General features: G+C 38.6%; 1 protein-coding gene and 1 long non-coding RNA gene across 7 annotated transcripts in view; one reads left to right on the top strand and one right to left on the bottom strand.

Moving 5' to 3' along the window:
* The window catches only part of RNGTT (RNA guanylyltransferase and 5'-phosphatase), a 306,719-nt gene extending 283,989 nt beyond the window's left edge, over window positions 1-22,730 (bottom strand). Inside the window, exons 1-4 of the mRNA XM_015069535.3 lie at window positions 22,438-22,730; window positions 13,357-13,466; window positions 7,631-7,734; window positions 7,445-7,533 (exon numbers count right to left, since the gene is read on the bottom strand). Of these exons, the coding sequence (XP_014925021.1) occupies window positions 7,445-7,533; window positions 7,631-7,734; window positions 13,357-13,466; window positions 22,438-22,501 (367 nt within the window). The 5' untranslated portion in view covers window positions 22,502-22,730. The remainder of the gene's footprint in view (window positions 1-7,444; window positions 7,534-7,630; window positions 7,735-13,356; window positions 13,467-22,437) is intronic.
* A 1,119-nt stretch (window positions 22,731-23,849) lies between these two features.
* The window catches only part of LOC106972543 (uncharacterized), a 46,824-nt gene continuing 43,020 nt past the window's right edge, over window positions 23,850-27,653 (top strand). For all 6 annotated transcript variants that reach the window (XR_008298479.1, XR_008298482.1, XR_008298481.1 and 3 more), the window contains exon 1: window positions 23,850-23,974. This is a non-coding gene — a long non-coding RNA (uncharacterized LOC106972543). The remainder of the gene's footprint in view (window positions 23,975-27,653) is intronic.

Raw genomic sequence — 27,653 nt, 5'->3', positions numbered from 1 at the left:
TGAGGGGATGAGGTATCATTTAACATTAGAGACTTAGATAAGTTTACAGGCTAAGAAGGACCTGCTTAAATCACAGAGGTTGACAATAATAGATAACAAAGATACAACTGAAATGAAGTTTCTGAAAAAAAGGGATTAAAAACAGAGATCAACCTTGAACAGAAAAAGACAGCCCTTAGAAATAAATGACTGTAATCATGAAACTCTACAAAGTCCATCATCTCCATTGCTTTTTAAGAAAAGGGATTTCAATGGGGCGCCTGGGTGGCTCAGTCAGTTAAGCGTCCGACTTCAACTCAGGTCACGATCTCGCGGTCCGTGAGTTCGAGCCCCGCGTCGGGCTCTGGGCTGATGGCTCAGAGCCTGGAGCCTGCTTCCGATTCTTTGTCTCCCTCTCTCTCTGTCCCTCCCCCGTTCATGCTCTGTCTCTCTCTGTCTCAAAAATAAATAAACGTTAAAAAAAAAAAAAAAGAAAAGGGGTTTCAGAAGTTACACAAAGTTAGCTGTACAGACTTTTCTGCCCAACATGAACCTAACCTAACATGTACATTTTCTTCTACTTCATATTTTAGACCAAAGTAAGCAAAAAATATTCTAACTTTAAATCTGTTTCTCACCTAAACCACTGTTTTTGCATCTAATTTTTACTCTAGCAACATAAAATATTTTTATGAATAGAAAATGAAAGGAAAATTGGCGATGACATGATTAAGTCATGAAATATAATTTTAAAAAGTACCATGGCTTTTAATATTCAAGATTCTTTGTTATGCAAACACATGAAGTTTTAGTCTTATTATACTTCAAAACGTTAATAAATGACTTGAGTTTTTTTTTTTTAAGTTTGACAACTTCTTTTTTTTCATGTTTATTCATTTTTGAAGACAGAGAGAGAGACAGAGTGCAAGTGGGGAGGGGCAAAGAAAGAGAGAGAGACAGAATCCGAAGCCAGCTCCAGGCTCTGAGCTGTCAGCACAGAGCCTGATGTGGGGCTCAAACTCAAGAACTGAGAGATCATGACCCAAGCCAAAGTCAGATGCTTAACCAACTGAGCCACCCAAATGACTTGCCCCAAAATGACTTGAGTTTTAAAGTAAGATAATATTATAAAAACCTTCACCAAAGCAAATCTCTACGGAAAAATTTGAAGATTATATATTTGATATAAAAAAATTCCATTAATTAAGTAGTATACTACAAGTTTAGAATGATAGATCTTCAGTGTTAAAAAAAAAAAAATTTTTTTTTTTCAGTTTTCCTCAGTTCATTATGAGAATGGGTCCACCTAGTGGCAAGTAAAGCAGAGTTCATATCTTAAGATCGGTTCACTATTAACGATTTCAAGTCAACTTATTCAAATTTGTTTTCATTTTCCAGGTAAGCTAATACAATGAAATAAATTTATATGACATGTCAAAAAATATTAACACTAACGTATGTATTACGGGAAAACCACAGTTCTTTAAAAATCAAATCAAGAAACAATCTCCCCAGCAAAAGGAGAGAAAGATGAGCTGTAACAATAGAAACATACATCCTGGATAAATAAATACAAATTAGGAAAGAAGGGGTGACTTATAAAGGGCAAGTGGCAACCTACCTGTTTAAATAAAGACTGATATCAATATACACAATTTCCTTTCTATCTCACTAGTCAGATAAATTAATTTTTAAGATCAAAAAACTTATCTGATCAATCTAAATCAGTGCTTCTTCCCAGAGGACATCTGGCAATGTCAGGAGACATTTTAATGGTCACAACTGATAGGGTGCCACTAGCATCCAGTGGGTAGAGGCCAGGGATGCTGTTAAACCTACTACAAAGCACAAGAGAGCCTCCCAAAATAAAGAATTATCCACTCCAAAATGCCAGTAGCACTGAGGTTGAAACACCCTGATCTAAGTGAGCAACAAAGAGGAAAAGGAAACAAACAGTTATTAAGAACTTACTATGTACCATCTTAAATATATTTTTTTTAACGTTTTATTTTTGAGACAGAGAGAGACAGAGCATGAAAGGGGGAGGGTCAGAGAGAGGGAGACACAGAATCTGAAACAGGCTCCAGGCTCAGAACTGTCAGAACAGAGCGCGACGCGGGGCTCGAACTCACGGACCGCGAGATCATGACCTGAGCCGAAGTTGGCCGCTTAACCGACTGAGCCACCCAGACACCCCTTAAATATCTTTATTAAACCAAAAGTTTTTGGCCAAAATAAATGTATTCTACTCATGAAAATACACATTCACAAATCTGTTACAATATTTATAACTGGAAATACCTAATTACAGGCATTAATTATGTATCTATTATATATAATCAACCATTTAAGAAATCAGCTGTTTCCCTTTTAACACAAAACAGATTTTTTAGATTTCTCCAGTCCACAAAATTCTTACTGTCAGAATTATTTCTGTACATGCAAACAAATATGTACACGCAAACAAATGCATTATAGTTCCATAATCCCTTATTTGTAACTTTAATTTCATTAAAAAGCTCTAAAAAAAATTAAGGTTTTTGGTAAATCATTTTGGAGACAAAACCTGACCTGAACTGATGTGACATTACTTATAGTCTATTTTTCCCACTTAGCATCAATAGAATATTCATACATTTAACTGCAGAAATGTTAATGTGTTTAATTATGGAATGGTCTCTAACACCAAGAATATCTCTAAATACTATGTTCTAAATAGGAACCACTAAAAGGAACCAATCTCCTTAGAGAAATAACTGATTCCAGGTCTGGAAAACATCATGTGCCAGAAAACAAGGAAACCATCAAAGACTAATGGATGATAACAAAAGAATACAGAAACCAACTTGAAAGGGCTCCCATTGCCCTAGGATGGAGCAATGCAGACATTAAGAATAATGTAGTTCAGTTGGCTGAGCATCTGACTTCAGCTCAGATCACCATCTTCCAGTTCGTTAATTTGAGCCTCACATCGGGCTCTCTGCTGTCAGAGTACAGCCCACTTCAGATCCTCGGTCTCCCTCCCTCCCTCCCTCCTTTCCTCCTTCCCTCCATCTTTCTCTCTCTGCCCCTCCCCGACTCATGCTCACTCTCTAAAATAAAACATTAAACAAAAAAGAATATTGACTGCAACTGATTTAAATATATCAACTATATAAAAATTATCTCAACAATACAAATGGATAATTTATTACAAGGTTCAACTTGTTTTCTTAAACCTGAGAGAGTTAATCTTTCTGGAACTATGACATCTGTTTCCAGATGTTAACACGTTGCCCTCCTTTGAATTCTTTAAGTACAGTTAGCATTTACCCCTATGATAGCTTCTCTCAAATGCAGAAACAGTTGTCACTCAGATAAAAGCCTCAATACTCTTTTAGGCTATATCTTCTGGTTGTGCACCTAAATATAGGTGTATATATGTGTACTCATTACATATATTTTTGTCAATGTGTAAATATATACACACATATCACAGTACTGTATGTCATATATTTCCATGTTATTGTTCTCCTGTTAAATAAAAGTTCCATAGTGTATGACATTAATGACTGCTTTTATCAGATATGTAAGCTGTTCTCAGTTTTTATTACAAATGAAGCTGTGATGGAGGAACCTGTGGCTCAGTCAGTTGGGCATTCAACTTCAGCTCAGGTCACGATCTCACAGTTCAGGAGCTCAAGCCCCACATCAGGCTCGCTGCTGTCAGCGCAGAGCCTGCTTCAGATTCTCTGTCCCCCCTCTCTCTGCCCCTCCCCTGTTTACGCTCTCTCAAAAATAAATAAAACATTTTTTAAAAATTAAAGAGGCACCTGGGTGGTTCAGTGAGGAGCCCTGCATGGGACTCTGGGCTGACAGTCCAGAGCCTGGAGCCTGCTTCGGTTTTTGTGTCTCCCTGTCTCTCTGCTTCACCCCGACTCATGCTGTCCCTCTATCTCTCAAAAATAAACAAAATAAACAAAAATAAACAAAAATAACAAAAAAAAAACAAAGCTGTGATGAAATTCCTTTCACATAAATTTTTATGTCCATCTCTACTTCCTTAAAATGAATTCTTAGATGTAGTCTTGATGAGTCAAAAGTATCTAAACACTTTTAAAGATCTTGAGAAATCCCACCAAATTGTCTCTACAGAGAAGCAGTATCAATTAACACTCTAATTAACCATGTATAAGTGCATCCAATGTATCCAATCCTTGACATTAAAATTTTTTAAATCTTTGCCAATGTAACAGCAGACGGTAACAACATATATTTTGTTTTGTAGCTTTTGTTAACAAATGAAAAATTTTTTTCATGTTTCTTGGCTATTTATATTTCATTTTTTGTAAGTTGCATTTTCATTGTTTGCCATATTTTTCCATTGAAGAATGACTCTTTTGCCCACTGGATTATAAAATCTCTTTGTACATATTTTTTATCTGTCATATGCTTGAAATATTTTTCCAAACTTATCAAATAATCTTTTTGCTCTGTTTCCGTTCTGTTTGGTAGTACAGAAATTCTTTTTCATTTTCATGAGTTAATCTAGAAAACAGGGTAGCAACTAACTAGAGATTTGAACTTTGAAGTCAAAAACTGGATTAAAAACCTGGCTTAAATATTTACTAGATGTGTGACCATGGGCAAGCTACTTAATTTTGCTGAGACTTATTAGTTTCCTTATCTGTAAAATGGGGATACCACCACATACTACATAGTTGTTATAAGGATTACATTCATTCACTTCATTCATTCATTTAAAGTTTCCCATCATATCTGCCAGGCAAGAATAAACATTCATTTATAGCAGCAGTTACTATTATTACTAATAAATGACACACTTTAATTCTTGACAGTAGCTCTCAAATTTAAGTGTGCATTAAAAAAATCACCTAGGGGGCACCTGGATGGCTCAGTCGGTTGAGTGTCCAACTTTGGCTCAGGTCATGATCTCATGGCTTATAGGTTTGAGTCAGGCTGTACTGACAGCTTAGAGCCTGGAGCCTGCTTCAGATTCTGTGTCCCTCTCTCGCTCTGCCCCTCCCTCGCTCATTCTCTCTCTCTCTCTCTCTCTCTCTCTAAGAATTAAAAAAAAAAAAAAAAGAACAACTGGATTCCTAGGCTTCAGCCCCAGAGTTTTTGATTATGTAGGTCCAGGATGAGGCCCTAAAACTATTTTTTAAACAAACATTTCTAATAAACATCCTCAGGTAATTCTGATGCAAACAGTCCACGCACACTCCTAAAAAAATATTTATGGATTCTCCCTTTGATGATATACTTGGAATATCCTACCTTACTCTGGAAATAAATAAATGCTTACCTGTATTTTCTCCTATCTTCTTACAAATCCTTTTAAAAGTATTTAATTCATCTAAAATATATGTTATTATATACTGGGCTAATTTTCTCAACACCATTTGTTGAATAATCACACCTTCCCCCTATGATTTAAAAAACATCTCCTCTACCACCAGGGAACTTCTATAGTTTCCACTGCTTTACCCTATGCTTTAATAACTGGTAAGGACAATTCCCTCATTACTTTTGTTTCTCAAAATTTTCTTGCTCATAATATTGCCTGTTTAATTTGCCAAACAAGTTTTCTCCGTGCTCAATGTATGTTGTCTTCCATGGCAACAGTAAATTTTACAAACAGAAAAAATTCATAGTAATTCTTCCGAAGTCTCTCTGGGATTTTGCTTAAAATTACATTAAAAATTGGAATTAGCGGAGACAAATGTCTATTTCTTCAGGTCTTTTAATATCCAGGCATATTTCCTTCATAAAGACCTCCTACACTTCTTAATAACTTTATTCTTTGGTATCTCATACTTCCATTACAGAAAAGAGAAGTGGTTTAGAGTGTGAACTTACAACTCAGATTGCTTAGGATATGATCTAAGCTGTAACCATTACTAGCTGTGTGAATGACCTTGAGCAAGTCACTTAATCTTTCCAAGCCTGTTTCTCACCATAAAATGGAGGTGACAATAATGTCTACTCAATAGGATTACTGTGAAAAGAAAATGAGATAATGTATGTAAAATGGTTTACAGGGTGACCAGCAGAACATAAACGTTCAATAAATGTTAACCACTATTACTAATAAGACCATTCTCTAATTTTATTTTTAAAAATGTTTATTTCTGAGAGAGAAAGAGAACACACGAGCGAGGGAGGGGCAGGGAGAGAGACGGAGACAGAGGAGCGAAGCAGGCTCCACGCTGAGAGGACAGAGCCCAATACAGGGCTTGAATTCATGAACCATGAGATCATGACCTGAGCCAACGTCAGACCCTTAACCAACTGAGCCACCTGGATGCCCCTCTAATTTTACTTCCTATTTACTGTTTATTTGCAAGAAAGTTGATGCTTTCTTACTTATCTGTGCCCAAATATATCCCCTGAGCTTTCTTACTAGTCCTAGTAGTTTTTCAGTTAATACCCTGAATAGAGAAAATACTAGCTGCTTACAACTTCAATTCTCCTTCTTCTTCTCCTTCTTCAAAGGAGAAATCGCAAAAGAAAATATATTAACAACAAAAAAGTTTTAAAATATTACTTCAAAATTAAAAGGCAAATGAATTGGAAAAATTTTCCAATAGAACATATACAAAGTTAATTTACGGCATTTAGATATCAGGAGAAAAAATTATTCAATAAGCTGTGCAAAAACAAAGAATTGGTTATATAGAAAATATTTAAATTAGATCAATTCAGACCATATGACAATATAAATACCAGAAAGACCAAAGATTCAAAGCTAAAAATCAAACCTTAAAAATTCTAGAAGCCATTCCTAGTAGTACTGTTTAAAACAGGGGGGGAGAAAAACTGAAAATAAGCCAAATGTCATTTTAAGTAACTGTCTTTTTTTTTCTTATTTAATACATTTGTTTATTGCCTGCCTTCCACCTCCCCTCCCCCTTTCCACTCCCCCACACTAAAATATAAGCTCCAGAAGAGCACAGACTTTGTTTTCTTCACTAATATGTTCCAAGAGCCTACATCTCGCAAAGAGTAGCAAACAATAAATATCTGCTGAAATGACTGTCCATCAACAGAATGGATAAATGGTAGTGTATTCATGATGAAATGTTATACGGCAGCAAAAATAAACCGCAGTTACATACATCATCATGGATTAGTCTCAGAAATACAATACTGAATGGGAAAAGAAAGTTTCACAATACACAGTATAAAATGCAATCTTATAAAAAGCAACTACGTAGTGTTTAAGGGAAACTTTCCCAAAAGTATACCCAAAGAGGGGCACTTAGGGTTTTATCTTGAAAAATATAAAAATTACAAAAATGTATTTCATAGTTTACAAAAGTTAGTCTATTACTTTAATAAATACTTCCTAGCGATTACTTAAAAAAGAAAACAAAAAAACTTCCATATCACCTCACCTGCAAAAAAGAAAATGGAAACTCAATCACAAAATAAAATATTCAAACAGTGGTAAAGCCAAACATACCTATAAGTTCAGGTGGGTTTCTTTCATTAAACCGCTCACACAGACGAATAAATGTCTCGGTATTCTCAGTTGTAGGGCACTCACCATGTCTAGTAATATGGAAACATTTTTTTTTTTTTTGAAAAAGAAGAAACTGAAATTTCAGCAAAAGGTTTCAATATTATACAAACTTAATACATGACTTACCCTTTACACTGAAGTTTTATATATTTGATTCCTTCTTTTTCTATGTCATTTCTGTCATAGAACCTTGAAGTGTTTGTCAGGTCCACTAACAAGCCCATTTTAACCTTAAAAGAAAAGAAAAGAAAAGAAAAAGGGCAGATTTACTAGTAACTGAATTTGTTCCAAAACAAACTGACTAAATGGCAATACTCCAGTTTCATCCATCTATATTGAGGGAGATTTTAGTTCTGCCAACGTACTACTGACAACAAAAGCATCACTCACTTAAGTCTTATTCAAGGCACTAGAACTTAGCAGGCACTAAGTGAAATAAATTAACCCCCAAACTAACGATGGAACAAGAGCATAAACAAAACCTACTCCATTTCAACATCATAAAAGTCTACCTAAAAAAAAAAACCAACATGGATATCATTTTCTGCATCTCCCACTCCACCTATGATTTATTAGACAAGATGATAAAACAGGTAAGGCCTCCATCTAAAAGGTACCCCACTCAAGCTGCAGGCACACATCAACCCAGCATTCCAAGCAGCTATCACAACATCACATGCTAGGCAGTTAAATGCTAAAGTGAGTACTAGATAAGGCAAAAAGTGTGTACAGTCAAAATTCTCTTGTAAATCCCTTAAATAATCAATGAAGAACAGGGCTCATGGCCATAATTGTGCAATTCACTGAAGACTTAATCCCATCTCTCAGCAGTTTTTCTTCCTGCATTGGAACAAAAATCATTATTTCTTCTGTTCAGCACTAAGTTGGCTTATGATCAGGGGCCAACTGGTTTAAAAAATAATTAACAACTAGAATCACATTCAGACTAGTAAGACAGTCTCACTAAGAAATGCACACCTGAAGAGCACCTAGGTGGCTTCAGCTCAGGTCATGATCTTGAGATCCGTGGGTCTGAGCCCTGCATCGGGCTCTGTGCTGACAGCTCAGAGCCTGGAGCCTGCTTCTAATTCTGTGTCTCCCTCTCTCTCTGCCCATCCCCTGCTCATGCTCTGTCTCTCTCACTCTCAAAAATGAATAAATGTTAAAAAAAAAAATTTTTTTTTTAAAAGAAACGCACGCCTGAACTGAGCCAAGTAAAAGAAGAGTTAATTCATACATCTTCCACCTCATTCTGAAGTATATACTCTCTGGGAAGAATGGCAAGAGAAATAATCCATACTTCTTAAACTGTGATTTTTCTCACTTTCATTGCTATTGCTTTTATTGAGTACCTATTATTGATGTGCCTAAAGGACACAGGAATACATAATTTGACTCCATTATTAGAGAGCAAAAAAATGGCAAAAACATTTATATTTCATATACAACAAAACTGACAAAACTGTGTTTCTAAAATATTAGTTACCATAATGTATTCCACTGATGTCTCCAGATTCCTTAGTTCAAATGCAGATGAGAGACAGGTCTACCCATCAGATGAGCTCTTACTTATAGAAGTGTATTTTTGATGGCAATTTCTACAATCTGCCCCACCTGGGCCTACTACTCTTCCCACATACCTTCTGCAGTGATCTTAATTCCTTCAGAGGACATGTATTGTCAAACACAAACATTTAGAGCTTATTAATACAGCTGCTCAGTGAGTGAGAATTAGAACCTGTGTTGTGTGTCTACAGGTCCAAAATAACAAATGGATGAAAAGTGGTGATAAGCAAGAAAATATGAGTTTTCTAAATACACAGGAATAGTTTAGCCAGGGAAACTGAGAAACTGTACTATAGGACTTAATTGCCCAGAACCCCATATATATGTACATGTGTGTATGTGATATGTCTGTGTGGATAACATATTTGTGTGTGAATCTGTTTGCATACACATACATACATACATATATTACATATACATATTTATTTTTCATAATAATCCCAATCCATGAAGTAAGCATATTAACAGTATCTATCTCATAGAATCCTTGTGAGATTTAAATGAAGTCCTTCCTCCGTGCCAAACACTATTCTACATGCTTTCTATGCACGAATTTTATTACTTTATTTACAGATGAGGAAACTGAAAACAGGAAGAGATACGTAACGTGCCCACAAAGTTGTAAGGGGAAAACTGGAAATCAAAGCCAGGCTATGTGGCTTCTAAACTCAAACTATAATTTTCAATATGATTACTGATAATGAAAATAAAAATTAAAAGTTTACAAGCTAAAATAAAAAAAACATTAACATATACTCAAGAAAACTACACCAAGAAAAGGGATAAGAGGTTTTCAAATCTAAATGGCAATTCTTCTAACTCATGATAGAAGCCTTGCACATAATGCAGGGCACCTGGGTAACTCAGTCGGTTAACCATCTTCAGTTCAGTTCATGATCTCAGTTTCTTGGGTTCGAGCCCCACATCAGGCTCTCTGCTGTCAGCACAGCACCTGCTTTGAATCCTCTCTCTCTCTTTCTCAAATAAACATACAAAAAAAAAAAAAAAAAAAAGACTTGCACATAATGGGTACTAGAATGTACTAGAATGGAAGAGTACAAAGATTAGTATTAAAGGCTGAATTATGTCCCCTGAAAAGATATGTCCAAGTCCTAACTCCTAGAACCTGTGAAGGTGACCTTATTTGGAAACAGGGCTATAGGATCATTACAAATACACTCAAGTTAAGATGTGGTCATACTGGATTAGGGTGTCTTTAAAAGACAGAAATTTGGACAGACACACACAGGAAGAATGGTAACAAGAGAGACAACCCACAGAGCTCACGCTAAGGAATGCCAAGGATCACAGGCAATCACGAGAAGCTAGGAGAAAAGGACGGAAAAGATTCTCCCTCCAAGCCTCCAGAAGGAGCAAAACTTTGCAACATCTTGATTTAGAATTTCTGGTGTCCAGAACTGTGAGAGAATAAATGTTTTAAACCACCCAGTTTGTGGTAATTTGTTACAGAAGTCCTAGGAAACTAATCAGCATTATGTCCCAATAATGTAAAAATTATAATGTTTCATTTAGAAAAATAGTTTGGCACTTATTGTAAAACTAGCCATGCACTCAGCAATCATACTCTTGAGTATTTATTCCAGGAAAACAAAAACTACTGTTCACACAAACACCTGTGCATGAATGTTCACAAGAGCTTTATGTGCAATACCCCACACCTGGAAATAATTCAAATTGGTTAAATGGTTATTTAACCACTCAATGTGAGAGGAGTTAAACAAACCTGATGATACATCCATACAACTGACTACTACTCAACAATAAAAAGGAACAAACTTTTTTTTATATAATTTATTGTCAAGTTAACTAACATACAGTGTACACAGTGCAAATTCCCATGATTCATCACTTACATACAACAGACAGTGCTCATCCCAACAAGTGCCCTCCTTAATGCCCATCACCCATTTACCTCCCCCTACCCCCACCTACCTCCCCCTTCAGCAACCCTCAGTTTGTTCTCTGTGTTTAAGAGTCTCTTATGGTTTGCCTCCCTCTCAGTTTGAAACTATTTTTCCCCTTCCCTTCCCCCATGGTCCTCTGTTAAGCTTCTCAAATTCCACATATGAATAACATATCTTATCTTTCTCTGACTGACTTATTTCACTTAGCATAATACCCTCCAGTTCCATCCATGCTATTGCAAATGGCAAGATTTCATTCTTTCTCATTGCCAGGTAGTATTCCATCGTATATATAAAACCACATCTTCTTTACCCATTCATCAGTTGATGGATATTTGTGCTCTTTCCATAATTTGGCTATTGTTGATAGCGCCGCTGTAAACATTGGGGTACATGTGCACCCCTATGAATCAGCACTCCTGTATATTTTGGATAAATTCCTAGCAGTGCTATTGCTAGGTCACAGGGTAATTCTATTTTTAATTTTTTTGAGGAACCTCCACACTATTTTCCAGAGCAGCTACATCAGTTTGCATTCTCACCAACAGTGCAAGAAGGTTCCCATTTCTCCACATCCGTGCCAACATCTGTTGTTTCCTGAGTTGTTAATTTTAGCCACTTTGACCAGTGTGAGGTGGTATCTCAATGTAGTTTTTTTTGTTGTTGTTTTTTCTAAATGTTTATTCATTCGGGGGCAGAGAGACAGGAAGACAGAACCTGAAGCAGGCTCCAGGCTCCCAGCTGTGAGCACAGAGTCTGACTTACGGCTTGAACTCATGAACCGTGAGATCATGACCTGAGCAAAAGTCAGACACTTAACCAACTGAACCACCCAGGAGCCCCTCAATGTGGTTTTGATTTGTATTTCCATGATGATGAGTGATGTTAAGCATCTTTTCATGTGTCTGTTTGCCATCTGAATGTCTTCTATGGAAAAGTGTCTATTCATGTCTTCTGTCCATTTCTTCAATGGATTGTTTTTCGGGTGTTGAGTTTGTTAAGTTCTTTATAGATTTTGAATACTATCCCTTTATCCACTAGGTCATCTGCAAATATCTTCTCCCCTTCCATCAGTTACCTTTTAGTTTTATTGACTGTTTCCTTTGCAGTGCAGAAGGTTTTTACCTTGATAAGGTCCCAATAGTTCATTTTTGCTTTTATTTCCCCTGCCTTCAGAAACGTCAAATAAGAAGTTGCTGCGGTTGAGGTCAAAGAGGTTGTTCCTGGTTTCTACTCCAGGATTTTGATGGCTTCCCATCACATTTAGGTCTTTCATCCATTTTGAGTTTATTTTTGTGCATGGTGTAAGAAAGTGGTCCAGTTTCATTGTTCTGCATGTTGCTGTCCAGTTCTCCCAGCACCATTTGCTAAAGAGACTGTCTTTTTTCTATTGGATACTCTTTCCTGCTTTGTCAAAGATTAGTTGGCCATACATTTGTGGGTCCAATTCTGGGTTCTCTATTCTATTCCATTGGTCTAGGTGTCTGTTTTTGTGCAAATACAACACTGTCTTGATGATTACAGATTTGTAGCAGAGGCTAAAGTCCGGGATTGTGATGCCTCTCGCTTTGGTTTTCTTTTTCAATATTACTTTGGCTATTTGGGGTCTTTTGTGGTTCCATACAAATTTTAGGGTTGTTCGTTCCAGCTCTGAGAAGAATGCTGGTGTAATTTTGATTGGGATTGCACTGAATGTGGAGACTGCTTTGGGTAGTATCAACATTTTTACAATATTTCTTCTTCCAATCCATGAGCATGGAATGTTTTTAAAAGGAACAAACTTTTTGTTGAAACTTGGATGGACTTCCAGGGCATTACACTTAGTGAAAAAAGCAAATCCCAGAAGGCCATATACTGTTTTATTCCATTTATACAACATTCTCAAAATGACAAAACTACAGAGATGGAAAACAGATTAGCAGTTTTCAGTGTACAGGGATGGGAGGGGAGGAGTCTGACTATAACGGGGTGGCAGAGGGAGTTCCTTCGTGGAGATGAAACAGTCCTGTAACCAACACCAGGAATCTATACATTGGATCAAACCACAGAGAACTATACACACATACACACAAATGAATGCACGTAAAAACTGGTAAAAACTAAATAAGAGCTGTGATCTATTCAAAAATACTGTAATGTACAAAGGTCAATTTCCTGCTTTTAATATTGTACTACAATAATATAAGATGTCACCATTGGGAAAAGCTGGGAGGAGGGTTGACAGAACTCTATGTACAAGTTTTGCAACTTCCTTTTAGTCAATGAATGATTTCAAAATAAAAAGGTTTTTTTAAAGCCACCTGAAGAACAAGAAAGGGATAAAGTATACTATATCAATATCAAAAATGTTTTGTTTCTTACCTTCAGACTCTTTAGATAATTTGAGAGCATACTGGGATGGAACCGATTTTCTTCAGCAACTTGACTATCATATCTTGGTCCTAACATTGTCTTCAGAGGTAAGAATCTTCCTAAACAACATTAAGATGGGTAACAATTTTCATTAAAGAAAATGTTCCAAGTTGAAACTATAATTAGCAATTCTCAAATCACTTTCTTAAAATGTTTTAAATAGAACTGTTCATGAAGTATTCTCAACCTAAACTACACCTTTTAAAAGTACCACCTTAGAATTTTTAAATAAATTCCAGAAATTGACAATCAAATATAATAGCAAAAGAATAATTACCAGTGAATGGAACTTCCAAAAAGACTCTTAAGTTTGGGGAACAGGGTGGGGTGCAGGGAGTATGGACAAAATAGGTGAAGGGGCTTAAGGAGTACAAACTTTCACTAATAAAATAAGTCACAGGGATGAAATGAACAGCATAGGAAATAGAGTCAATAATACTGTAACAACACTGTATGGTGACAGAAGGTAACGACACATCATGGTAAGCACTGGATAATGTACAGAATTGTCCAATTACTGTCGTACACCTGAAACTAATATAACATTCTATGTCAACTATAGCTGATTAATAAAATTTTTTAAAGTAAAAATAATAAAAAATTAAAAAGCATTGGGTAATAGTTTTTTTAAAAAAGACTAAGGTTTCAAACTACTACATTAAAAAGTTACTGCCTTAAAGTTCTTAAAGATAATACAGGAAAATTGATAATGGAGTGAATTAAATCAGTTCTTTAAAATTCTTAATTTTACTTTTTTACTATGAACCTTCTCCATCTTATGCACTTTATCCTGCATTCCAGCATAGGGATCATGCTGACAAGCATATCAACCAAAATCACCTTTCAAACAACTATTATCAGTGATCATAATTTCAGCAAGACTAACTGACCTCTTTGACCTTTTTTTTCCTGAATCATAGTATAAGCATGAAAGTAGCCACCTCATATAATCAATTTTAAAATCAATTATTTTAACTGATTTATATCTTAAAACACAATATCCATAAGAATAAATATCTACCTAAAGTAACCTCAATAAAATCTTAACATCTGTTCAGAGGTTTTAACCTAAATCTCATAAAAACATAATTTTTAAAATTTTTATTTTCTACAAAACTACTCAAGATCACCAATAACTTCTACACTGCAAAATCCAATTGTCAATTCTCAGTTCTCAAAGAACTGGTCACTGTTCAATTCAAGACCACTTTTTAAATTCAATTTAATTTTTAATTCTTGAATCACGTTTTCACTTGGCTTTCAGGATACTACATATTTCTGGTTTTCCTCCTATATCTCTGGCCTCTACTTCTCAACCTCCTTTACTAGCTCCCCCTAACTCCCTGACCCCTCAATGTTTTGTCCCAGGGCTCTGTCCTCATACCTTTCTATCGACATTCACTCACCTGGTGTCTCATCTGGTCTCACAGCTTTAAAAGCCATCAACGTGCTGCTGACTTAACAATGTGTATCTCCAGTCCAAACCTCTCCCTGAACTCTAGGCTCAGATATCAAACTGCCTACCTGACTTAATCTCCACTTGATGTCAAAATATGTCTCAGACCTCATTTCCAAACCTGAGTTCTCAATATTCCAACTCCAAAAGCTGCTCCTCTCATGGTCTTCCCCATCTCAGCAAATGGTTAACATTATTTTTTTTAGTAGCTCAGGCCAAACCGTTTAGAGTTATCCTTGACCCCTCTCTTTTTCTCATACCCCATGTCCAATCCATCAGCAAATCCTCTCGGATCTATCTTCAAAATATATCCAGAATCTGATCACTTTTCACTTCTCACCACCTCTACCATCATCTCATCTAAATTCTTATACTTCATTTAGCTTATTTAACAAATAGTTAATAAGTACTTATTATGTACCAGGCATTGTTCTAGGTACATGGAATACATTAGTGAAAAGAAAAAAAAAAAAAAAAAAAACAGATAAAAATCCCTGCCCTCACAGAGCTTGTATTCTATTGGGGAAAAAAATGAACTATAAACAAGAAACATAACAAATAAGGAAATAATATGATATGTTAGAAGATTCATCCCATTAGACCCTCTCTCCTTCTCACTGCTGTCTCAGAAGTCTGATCCTGTTTCCATCAGCTCCTCCAGGCTTCACTTCTTATCAACGTCAGAGTCCACAGCTGATCATCATAATCAGTCCCTTCTAAACACCCTTAACCTCCTTCCTCCTCCCGCATCACTCGACCACACTCACCTGAGAAAAACCCAGACCTCAACAAACTCAACCACCTGACTTCTTTGGCCCTACACCTGTGCAGCTCAGGGCTCCCAGAGAAAATCTCACAGCACAGCAGATAGCTGACACCATCAACCATAATCACCAATCTCAAAGGCAATCCTACCACACGCCACCACCTTCCGTGACAAATATTTCACATATTCCTCTTTCATAAAATATAGCAAGCTTCCCCATCCCCTTTTCAACTGACAGCTTTATGCTACACCTCAGTGAAAAGGTAAAAAGAAACAGAAATAATAATATAAGCTAACTTTGCATGCTCACCACATATCAAGCACCATTTAAAACATTTTACACAAATTCATTTACTCCTAACAAAAAAGTAAGTGCTGTTATTATCCCCATTTTACAAGTGAGAAAATCAAAGCAAGAGAGATTAACTTGCCCAAATGTCACACTTTATTCTAATAAATGGGGAAAAAGAGGGATTCAAACTCAGGTGATACAGATGTTAACTATTCAACAATGCCTCTCCACCATCAGACAAAAACTTGTCTCACCTTTGCGGTTAATCTACAAACCTTTCTGTATCTCAATTCATCTTCTCTTTCATCTGCCATCCTTCCCCCAGTAAAGGCAATCCCCTCCCCTCTGCTCTGGATTCCCTTCTGTGTTCCCTCCCCAAGGACCATGAATCAACTCTTCCTCCCCTCCATGTTGTTACCAACTTTTCCAGTATCTTAGCATCTCAGCAGCATCTCATATATTTGACAACTCCTTCCTTCTCAAAAAATTCTCTTGGCTTCCATGGCAATCCATGGTTGGATTACACCATCCCCAATTTCTGGCTACTCCTTCTCAATTCCTACATTCTCTCTTTTTTCCTCTACCAGACTTCAAAATTCTGGATTTCTGTGGATTCTGTCCTAGACCTTCTCCATTTTCTCTATTCTCTCTAGAAGGTCTTATCCACTGCCATGGCAGAAACAATGCTATCTGTTGACCAAATTTTTTATTTTCCTCTTCCAGGGCACATGGAAAGACTACATTTCTCAGCTTCTCTTGTCGTTAGGTTAGGTCCATGTGACTGGATTCTAGCCAGTGGGATATCAGCAGGGATTAAACATACTACCAAGGCTGGCCACAAAACCCCCCGAGAGATCACTCATTCCTGCTCTTCCCCTTCTATGACAACCTTAGAGGTCGCACATTTAAAAGGATGGCAGCACAAGATGTAAAGAGCCCAGAGGTTAACCACATGGAGAATTACCTACAAAAGCTAAGCTCACAGACAATGCATTGAGATATGAATGAGAAATAAACATGTTTTGATTGAAACCCCTGAATTTGGGAAGTTGTCTGCTAAAGAAACTAGCATTACTTATTCTGATTAATCAACTACCATGTCTTTAAATATTGTCTTTATTTGATGATTGTTAAATGTGTATCTCCAACTCAAACTTGTTTGAATTCCAAACTATATATCCAACTGTATACTCAACATCTCTTCCTGAGTAATCAGCACCTTAAGAATACCTCTTCCAGGGGCACCTGGGTGGCTCAGTCGGTTGACCGTCTGACTTCAGCTCAGGTCATGATCTCACAGCTCGTGAGTTCAAGCCCCGCATCGGGCTCTGTGCTGACAGCTCAGTGCCTGGAGTCGGCTTCTGCTTCTGTGTCTCCATCTCTTTCTGCCCCTAACCCACTCGCATTCTGTCTCTGTCTCTCTCAAAAATAAATAAACATTTAAAAAAAAATTTTTTTCTAAAAAGAATACCTCTTCCAACCCACTTCTCCCCAATAAGTCCTAATGATACCAATCATCCTACTGCATAAGCCAGGAACTTAGGACTCATTTTTAACTCTTTCCCTCATTCTATATCCAAGTTCTGTCCATTTTCCCTCTTTAACATCTCTCAAATCAGCCTACCACTCTTCAACTCTACTTTTAAACCATCACCATTGTCTTTCACCTGGACTATCACAACAAATTCCTAACTAGTCTCCCTACTTCCATTTTTATCTCTTTCACTTCATTAAGCATAGAGCAATCAAAGTAAATTTTTTTTTCCAAGTAAACTCTACACCCAATGTGGGGCTCAAACTCACGACCCGGAGATCAAGAGTCACATACTCTACGGACTGAGCCACCAAGGTGTCCCTATTCAAAGCAAGCTTTTTTTTTTTTTTTTTTTTTTTTAGTTTTGACAAGTTTTTTTTTATTAGTTTATTTATTTATTTTGACAGAAAGAGAGAGTGTGATTGGGGGAGAGACAGAGAGAGAGAGAGAGAGAGAGAGAGAGAGAGAGAGAGAGAGAGAGAGAGAATCCCAAGCGGGCTCTATGCTGACAGCGGCACTCAAACCCACAAACCATGAGATCATAACCTGAGCCGAAATCAAGAGTCAGGCACTTAACCAACTGAGCCACCCAGGCACCCCCAAAGCAAGCTTTTTAGGGCACCTGCCTGGCTCAGTCCACAGAGCACGTGACTCCTATCTTGGGGTTATGAGTTCAAGGCTCACATTGGCATGGAGCTTACTTGAAAAAAAAAAAAAACAGTAAGCTTCTTAAAATTGATGTCAAATCACCTCATTCCAGTGCTTTAAAAACTGCAATAGTTTGCCAGTGCAATTTAAAAGCATATAAATATTAAAATTCCTTATCACACCCTATTAGCATGTATGATCTGGCTCATACTCTCCAACCTCATATCTTCATTTTCAGTCTGAGATCTCTCCTATCATCATCCTATCCTAAAGCCTTTCCAAAAAAAAAAAAAAAAAACCCACAATTATCCATCTAGCAAACTTCTATTTATTCAAGATAATTCATTAATCACCTCCTCCAGGAAGCCTTCCATAATCCCCTTCTTCTTCCTCATCACCTCTTCCCCAACCTCAAATAAAGAATTAGGCTTATCACCTCTGATATCCATTATATTCTATAACAGTTGTGATCGTACTTGTTACAACATAACTATCTTAAAATGATTTTCTATTCCCATGAGATTATGTACTCTTTAAGGTAAGGGACTATGTCTAAATCATCTCCCTAGCCCCAAGGACTAGCAGAAAGTACCCTCTCAAATATTTGCTAAGTAACATGACTCCAAAGTCACCATCCCTATCACTAGACTGTTTCATATTACATTCCTACAGTTAGTTCCTGGTGGGTTCTTCACATAGGAAGTACAAGTAAGTACCAAGTAATTTTTTTTAAGTTTTACTTATTTTAAGTAATCTCTATACCCAACATGAGGCTTGAACTCACAACCCCAAGATCAAGAGTCATGTGCTCTTCCAACTGAGACAGCCAGGCGCCCCAAGTACAAGATTATTTTATGTTGAATGATCTACCTATAAGAAATGAGAATTTTGCATTCTTCAAAGTGTTCACCTGAAATCTATCACTAACCAGGTGAAAAAAAGGATTCTTCAGAAATAAAACTTGGCCCTATCTTCTGGAGCTCTCTCTCATTGGAAGTCTGGTTTAATTAAAGAAGGTGATTTCATAGTGAAACAGATTGTATATAATTAGTACCATCTTCTAAATCAGGAAAATCATTAACATCTAACACCAATGAGATGCATCTAATGTCTACAGTGAGAAAATTTAAGCAGCCATAACACATCTTCCTAATATGCCAAAAACCAAAGGATTATCCAATAAGCATGGATTATTTTTATAATCAGAAAAAAAATAAAAGGAAGAAAATATGAGGCAGAAAATGGAATGTGAATTATTCCTTATTTTTCACTGAAGACTACAAGAATATAGCTAGTATTTCTCGCTTTACCTGTTATAAAATATTGCTAACCTTGCATTTCCAAAATAAACACTTCTAGGATATACAGACAGAACTTTGAGGGAACTTTGGAGAAACTTACCAAGAATTGTACATTGTATTCACTTTACTTTCTAATAAGCATCACAAACCAAAGCAGCATTGATTACTATTAGTAAAGACCCAATTTGATTCCTGGGGTTCTGTCCAAGGACAATTAATCAGATAGGTGAGCTTAGTATCTCACCAAGCCACAATAATTAAGAATCTAATTTTTGGAAGCCAAGATATTCCAACACAATAATAAAGAAAAGCTTTATTCCTGGCCCTTCGTTCCCAGTAGAGGGAGAAATAAAGGCACACAACTCTATTTCTCAGAGAGGCATAAAGCTGCCTGAGTTAGTGCCTTGCCTGCTGCTACTACCTCCAGTCAGTGTCACATTCCTTCCATTAATCTAACAGTAAGTCAGTATTCTGATCTCTGTCACTGCCAGCCTCCAGATTACATTAGAATTCTGGTATTAAACCGTTTTTCTAATTCCAAATTTTAAAAATCACTTTGGCAAGGACTTCTTTATGATTTTGTTTTTCTCACAAATCAGTGCAGGAGATAACTCTAATAAAAGAATACAGGAAACATGCTCCAAACTAGAAAAGAAGCCAGGCATCTAAGTTTAGAGGTTTCTTCATAGCTCCACAGAGAAAACCACATGTAAAACAGAAAGAATTCACTACTAAGTTAGAGATGGTAATGGGAAAAAAGTCAAAACGACTGAAGATTTAAGACCTACGAAGAAAAATATAAAGAATTGTGATCAATTCATTTGAATAAGTACAATGATTATAAAATACAAACTGTTTTCATTTCAAGTGCAAATACACGTAAAAATGGTTAGAGCATAAAGAAAAAGGGGCACCTGGGTGGCTCAGTCAGTTAAGCGTCCGACTTCAGCTCAGGTCACGATCTCATGGTTCTAAGTTCGAGCCCCACGTTGGGCTCTGTGCTGACAGCTGAAAGCGAGAGCCTGCTTGGGATTCTGTGTCTCCCTCTCTGTCTGCCTCTCCCCTGCTCATGCTCTGTCTCTCTGAATCTCAATAAATAAACACTAAAAAAATTTTTTAAAAGAAAAACATTTCCTCATTCTAAGACTTGCTTAGGTGATCTTTCAATACCACTTGTCCACAGTGGATATGGCTTTACTGACAAGATTTTACATAAAATGTAAAGAAACGCTGACAAATTCAGGAGAACCTGAATAAAAAGTGACAAGAGAATCTCTTCCAACAATGTTAAATAACTAGTCAGATATACTATACATATGTACATAATAAGCAATCATGGGGGCGCCTGGGTGGCTCAGTCGGTTAAACGTCCGACTTTGGTTCAGGTCATGATCTCACAGTTCATGGGTTCAAGCCCCATGTCGGGCTCTGTGCTGACAGCTCAGAGCCTGGAGCCTGTTTCAGATTCTGTGTCTCCCTCTCTGCCCCTCCCCTGTTCATGCTCTGTCTCTGTCTCAAAAATAAATAAACGTAAAAGAAAAAAAAAAAGCAATCATGGTTTACTACAAAACCTTTTAATTTTTGTTGCAAAATACCTTCTAGAATAAGCAGTAATAGTTAAAATTTAAATCTCTCACTCTAGCAAAAAAAATAATAAAATAAATAAAATAAAATAAATCTTTCACTCTTCAAAAGACATTGTTAAGAAAATGTAAAGGCAAGCCACAGATGGGAGGGAAAAAAAATTTAAGCATACATCCAACAAAGGGCTTGTATTTACAGCTCAACAATAAGATAAAAACCCAATTAAAAAATCAGTACGAGATTTGGACATTTCACAAAAGATATGTGAATTGCCAAGAAACTCAACATCAAACCACAATATTACTAAATACCTGCAGTCGGTAAAATTAAAAAGATTGGTCATACCAAGTGTTGGAGAGGATGTGGAGCAGAGACCTCTCATACATGGATGGTGGGAATGTATGTTATGACTTTGGAATGTTAAGACTTTGGCATCTTTTTAAAAGGTTAAACATACACCTACCATATGATCCATTCCTGTCCCAGAAATTTACACAGAGAAATGACAGACAAATAACCATACAAGTTAATTTGTAATGGCCAAAAACTGGAAACAACCCAAATGACGGATCAGCAAGTGAATGGATAAACAAATGTGATATATCCATAACAATGGATACTCAGCAATAAGGGATGAACACATATACATACAAAAACACGGATAAATCTCAAAATAATGCTAAAAGAACCCAGAGACCTCCCCCTCAAAAAAGTGTACATATTATTATATGTTTCCATTTCTTTTTAAAAATTATAGAAAATACAAACTAATCTATAGTGACAGAAAGTATATAGGAAGTTGCCTGAGGAGGAAGGGATTACCAAGGGGCAGGGGGAAACTTTGAGAAGTGATGGTTATCTTCACTATCTCCATTGTGGTGATGGTTTCATGAGTGTTTCAGTGAAGTGTGTGCACGTGTGTGGTCAATATTTACCAAACTGCACTTTAAATTTAAGGCTTACTGTGCGTCAAACTCAATAAAGAGGCAAAATTTCACATTAAAAAAAAACAAACTCTAGTCTCACGGTCGATCCATTTCACCACTGGGAATTTCCCCTCCTCTTCGGCCCTCCACCTCAAGACTGACACTTGTCCTTTCTCCTCCCGAGAACACTGGACAGTTCACAAACTTCTGACTAAGCTTCAAAGTAAGGCTCACTGTGTTCTTGGGTCCTCTGCTCCTGCCACACAAACCTCCGGTCTACCTTCCCGTTCGCAATAAAATAGTTAGCCTTACTGGTGAGTGACACTTGCCCCCACCCACCGACCCACCCCCCTCCAATCCATTTTCCCTAACACTCAACCACGAAGCTTCATCGGACAGAGCACATCTCGGTCCTGAAACAACACAATCACAGAACCACCGAAAGCTGCGCCCCTCAGACGGCCCAACCCTGGGTCAACCGGTAAGCAGGGATTCGAACACTCCCCCTCCCAGTCCGGGTTACCTGCCACAGGCTGGCCGCGCCGCGGACAGTTCAGCCACCGCGGCGGGATCTTGTTATGAGCCATGTCTCGGGGCCGTGCAGAGCCACCCCCTCCACCAACGTTCGCCGCGCCAACGCCACCGCCTCGTTGCGATCAGCTCTGCACTAGGGGTCCGAGGCACCCGGATCCCGGCCGGGGTCCAAATCCCAGCAGCTTCTACCCGGGAAACGTCAGCGGCGGCGCGCCACTTTCATTCAGGATCAACTCCACCGCTCTAAGCGAGCCCACAATGCAGCGCTACTTCCGCCCCCAAAGGCCCCACCCACTTCTTTCCGAGGTCAGAGGGGAAGACCGAGAAGCTCCGTAGAGGGACGGGAAAGAGTTAAAGCCTTGGCGAATGGAAGGGACGCGTCTGACGTCGCCCCGCCCCGCCGAGATTCCGGCGCGCTCTTTGGGCAGCTTTGCGCAAGCGCAGGTGGCATTGTACCGGTCCCTGCAGAGTGACACGTATTTTTTCCCACCTAGACAGCCTATACCTCCCCGAAAATGTAGGGAAGCCAAGCCTCTTTCACGCGTAGACTGATCCGCAGCTTCCCCAAAGGCATGTATTTTACTGGTAAAAGGGTCCTTCCCACCACTGTTACAGATCTAAAGTCTGATCGCCCTTTATTCTGCCAAGCTTGACGTCCTGGCGGGATCTGGGTTTGATCTGGAATTTGGGAAGTTCTCCCTGATGCGGTTCAGGGGAACAAACCTTAGAGAAATTATAAGGGCGAGAAATTGGAATGCCAGAAAAGAAGAATTTGGGGAGGTGTACTTCTAAGGGTCCATAAAGTATCTAAAATTAATCCCAAAGCATTTTTCGAGAGTTTTGTTTACATTTCTGAAGAAAAGTTTCCGCGTATTTGGGAGTGTCGATGGGGGCCATGTCTCAAAGTTACTAACTTGTGTATAATTGTCAAAGGCAGGAAGTGCCGGCCGGAATACCCACCAACTGGCGGTGTTCCTTGCCTTACCAAACAAACGGTCTTTCCCTTCGAGTTAAGCAGGGGTGATTGGAAGCATTTTATAAACTCGGTCCTGTAATAAGACCTGTAGTTACCAGAGTAAAGTATTAAACGTAAAGCTGGATAAGGGGAAATTAATTATAATGTAGCAGTTTGGTTTTAAACAATGCTATATTTGAACTGCAAGGTTGTGAGGTCGGGTGGGGGGTATATTTTAAAGAGTCAGTGGGAAATTTGGGAGGCAGCTCAGCCCCTGAATGCCTGGACTCTCTTAGTAAGATTCAGAATTCCCCCATAAAGAAAGAGGGGCCAATGGCTATCTCTCTGAGAGCCTGAGTTAGGTAACACTCCTGGTCTACCTTGAAACCCTGTAAGGGCCACCTTACAACTACTGACCTTTTTGTGAGTGTATCACACCTCTTCTGACAGGACAAGATAAGATCCAGTTTCCTTACATACCAGAAGTCGGCCTAAATAATGCCCAATTCTCTGCATACCATGCCCAGAGTGGTGAAGTGTTTGATCCTCCAAATCTCTACGGATGGAAAAGGTGAGCCTAATCTTGGGAGAATATCTCACTTTTCGGTTTATTCTGACATGTGTGTAAGGGTGCTCCTATCTGGCTTCCCAGAAGTTGGCAAAATGTCAAGGAGTGATAGTCGTTGTTTTGTGTGTTCTTGGTTTTTGGTTTTTGGGTTTTTTTTTATCAATTCCCATTTTCCCTCGCTGGCAGGGACTAAGTTGGTATCACGTATGCTCGGCTTCCTTCCTCATTCTGGTGACCCCCCCCCACCACCACCACCACCTCCACCTCCTGCCTGTACTTTACCAGCTACAGTACATAGAAGAAATTCAGAAGGAGATCATGGTGGGCTAAGCTTGGAGCAAAGAAGGAACATGAGTCACATCTCACATAGAGGTTGAGGTTCTAAGCTCAGGATATGGGGCCAAGGAAAACAAACTCAAAACTCTGTTCCACTGCTGAGCACCAAATGAAGTCACTGACTGGCATTTAGGGTCATGTACAAAAAAGAGCGATCTTCAGACAACAGACCCACACTTTTCACAGCCAGTTTCTCCCCTCTAAGCTTCACATCTTCCTCGAGGGCATAAGTTCAGAAGCAGAACAATAAGTAGCCTCTCCCTCTCTTGCTTGCCTGCACAGGCCCAGGTAAGTTGATAGGAGTGGGTACAACGCGACTTCTTTGCAGTCAGATTCATAGCTGCCAACAGCTACTCTAATGTTGTAAGCCAAAAGAGGATGTACTGTGGAGCTTCTTATTTGCACAATCTCCCTCCAAGCCTAATAAGGTATTAGTAATTTTATGTTTTCAACTTTAAGTTCAGGCCTGTTATTAGTTTAATTGTGGGCAAGCAAATAGATATGTTGAAGTCCTAACCCTTAGTCCCTCAGAATTTGAACTTATTTGGACATAGGATCTTTACAGAGGTAACCAAGTTAAAATTTGGTCATTAGAGTGGGCCCTAATTCAGTGGGACTGGCATCTTAGGATAAGGAGAAATCTGGACTTGAAGACAGGCTTACACAGAGGGGAAGATGATGTGAAGACACAGGGAGAAGACAGCCATGTGACTAGAGGAATGCATCTATAAGCCAAGGAATACCAAAGATGGCCAGCACATACCAAAAGCTAGAGGCAAGGAAAGATTCTCCTCGGGGCTGTCAGAGAGGGCATGACCCTGCCTACAACTCGGTTTCAGACTTCTAGCGTCCAAAACTGCGGCAATCATTTGTTGTTTTAAGCAACTCAGCTTTGGGTACTCTTTTGTAACAGCTCCAGGAAACTGATACAAGGACCCTAAAAACGTGGATCTGCCCTTGTTGCAACCCATGCTTTCTGGATCTAAAGCTCTTGAAGCCAGTGTCCTCTGGACCAGAGTCCCTAACCTTAGTGTAAATGCAGACAACTTTTCCCAATCCCTTTTAAAGGGAAATTTACCTGGCACACTCTTAGGGTTTTAGTGCCCAAAAGTCTGTTCTAAAGAACTCAGACATTCAGCCATTAGTACTAAATCACTGTTTGCTGTAAGAGCACTGAGATCTTCAAAGGCAGTATTAGGTATTTCTTCAGGTGGCAAGCATTAATTCAAGTATCTGCCAGCATTATCATAGTCCTCACTGCCCAGGGATTTACCATCCCTGTTCCTGAGGTGGGATTCCATCCCCAGAAAATGCCCTTAGACCCAGAGGTTCATCTTCCAACAGAGGACTCTTCCACTGACAAAGCATCACAAACTGGGGGGCTTAAAACAACAGGAATTGATTCTCTCACAGTACTGGAGGCTAGACGTTCAAAAATCAAGGTGTTTGAAATCAAGGCTAACAGGGCCACCCTTTTTCCAAAGCCTCTGGAGAAGTATTCTTCCCTGCCTCTTCCAGCCTCTGGTAGCCCCAGTCATTCCTTGGTTCCAACCTCTGCTTCTGTCTTCACATGGCCAACACCCCCCTGTGTCTGTCGTCAAGATGACGTTCTCCTGAGGTGCCTGGGTGGCTCAGTCGGTTAAGCGTCCGACTTCTACTCAGGTCATGATCTCATGGTCTGTGAGTTCAAGCCCCGCATCGGGCTCTGTGCTGACAGCTCAGAGCCTGGAGCCTGATTCGGATTCTGTGTCATCCTCTCTCTCTGACCCTCCCCTGTTCATGCTCTGTCTCTCTGTCTCAAAAATAAATAAACATTAAAAAAAAAAAGATGACGTTCTCTTCTCTCTGTGTGGCTATGTCCTAATTTCCCTCTTCAAATGACCCCAGTCATATTGTAGTAGGGCCTAACCTATTCTAGTAAAACTTCATTTTAGCTTGATTCCATCTGCAAAAACCCTATTTCCAAATAAGGTCACGTTCACAAGTACCAGAGTTTAGAAGTTCAATGTATCTTTTGAGACAATTCAACCCATAACACCCACCCTTACCTCTGGAAGCATGTCCAGGCTTGCAGAAACAAGCTTTTCTGAACCCAGGAATTTGACTGCTGTATGTTACAGGGGCTGAGGGCAGGCCACTCCAAGATAGGTCACTTTGGCATGAAGATTATTCTGAGCTGAAGGCAATTGAGACCTTGTGGATTCAAGAGAAACTTTTGTCTCTTCCTTAACTGCATGGAAGAATCTAAATTGGGGGGTCTTTCCCAGAATAAGGATAAACCTTATCTGAGTGACCCATCTCTATTGCAAGGCAAACATCTAATTACCAAACATCTCTTCGTCTTATTGCCCCATGGTGTGCATTCCTTTTCTTTGAAGTCCCAGACCCCTACCCCTTCTCTTTAGTTGGGGATGACCTCATTTTGCCTGACGGTCTTTGGAATTTCCACATCTTTGAGGATTCCCTGTACGGACACTATTAAATTTTATTTTCTCCTGTTTATCTGTCTCATGTCAATTTGATTGTTAATCTAGCTAGAAGGACCTTGAAGGGGACAAGAATTCTTGCTCCCTGAAAATGTCTTCCTTTTTAAGAGTATCATGCAGTTTTTTAGAAAGTCAGAAACTGAGACAGAGACCTTAAAAATCACCTTCCATGTCCCTCCCTGGTTTTGTATATTGCTAGCAGCTGCAGAGAATGAAATATATGAGCAAACTCAAAATCACCGTCTCTTCCCACTTTCCACCAACAGTGCTACACCTGCTTGAAGAGTTTCAAGTCTGTAGTCCGTGCTTTCAAACTTCGTCTCCCCAGAGGCTCCAGGTATTTTTCTCAGTGATCCGAGACTTCTAAAGCCCAATTTCATGTCTACACATTGTTAAAAGATAAACTGAGGCATATTAAAAATGTTAAGAGAAGGGGCATCTGGGTGGCTCAGTCAGTTAAGCATCTGACTCTTGATTTCGGCTCAGATCATAATCTCATGGTTCATGAGATCGAGACCGAAGTCAGGCTCTGTGCTGACAGCTTGGATCCTGCTTGAGATCCTTTCTCTCTCTCTCTCTCTCTCTCTCTCTCTCTCTTTCTCTCTCTCTCAAATAAAGAAGCTTTTAAAAAAGAGTTCATTTGAACAAAAATAATTTTGAATTGGGGCTTGCTAAACTGGAAATGGTTTGAATCACTATGGGGACAGGAGCCAGGGGAAAGACTTATACAGAGAAGGTGTAGAAGCAAAGAAAATAAATTATATTTGGCTATACCTTAAAGCCTAGTTGGCTGTTTGGGATTAGTTGTCCTTAGCATTTTGATTTCATAACCTGGAGGCATTTACAGGCTTAGATTTGGG

Source organism: Acinonyx jubatus, chromosome B2 (genome assembly GCF_027475565.1).
Source record: "Acinonyx jubatus isolate Ajub_Pintada_27869175 chromosome B2, VMU_Ajub_asm_v1.0, whole genome shotgun sequence".
NCBI classification, from domain to species: domain Eukaryota; kingdom Metazoa; phylum Chordata; class Mammalia; order Carnivora; family Felidae; genus Acinonyx; species Acinonyx jubatus.
The sequence above is the reverse complement of the archived record's forward strand: the minus strand, read 5'-3'. Positions and strand labels throughout refer to the sequence as shown.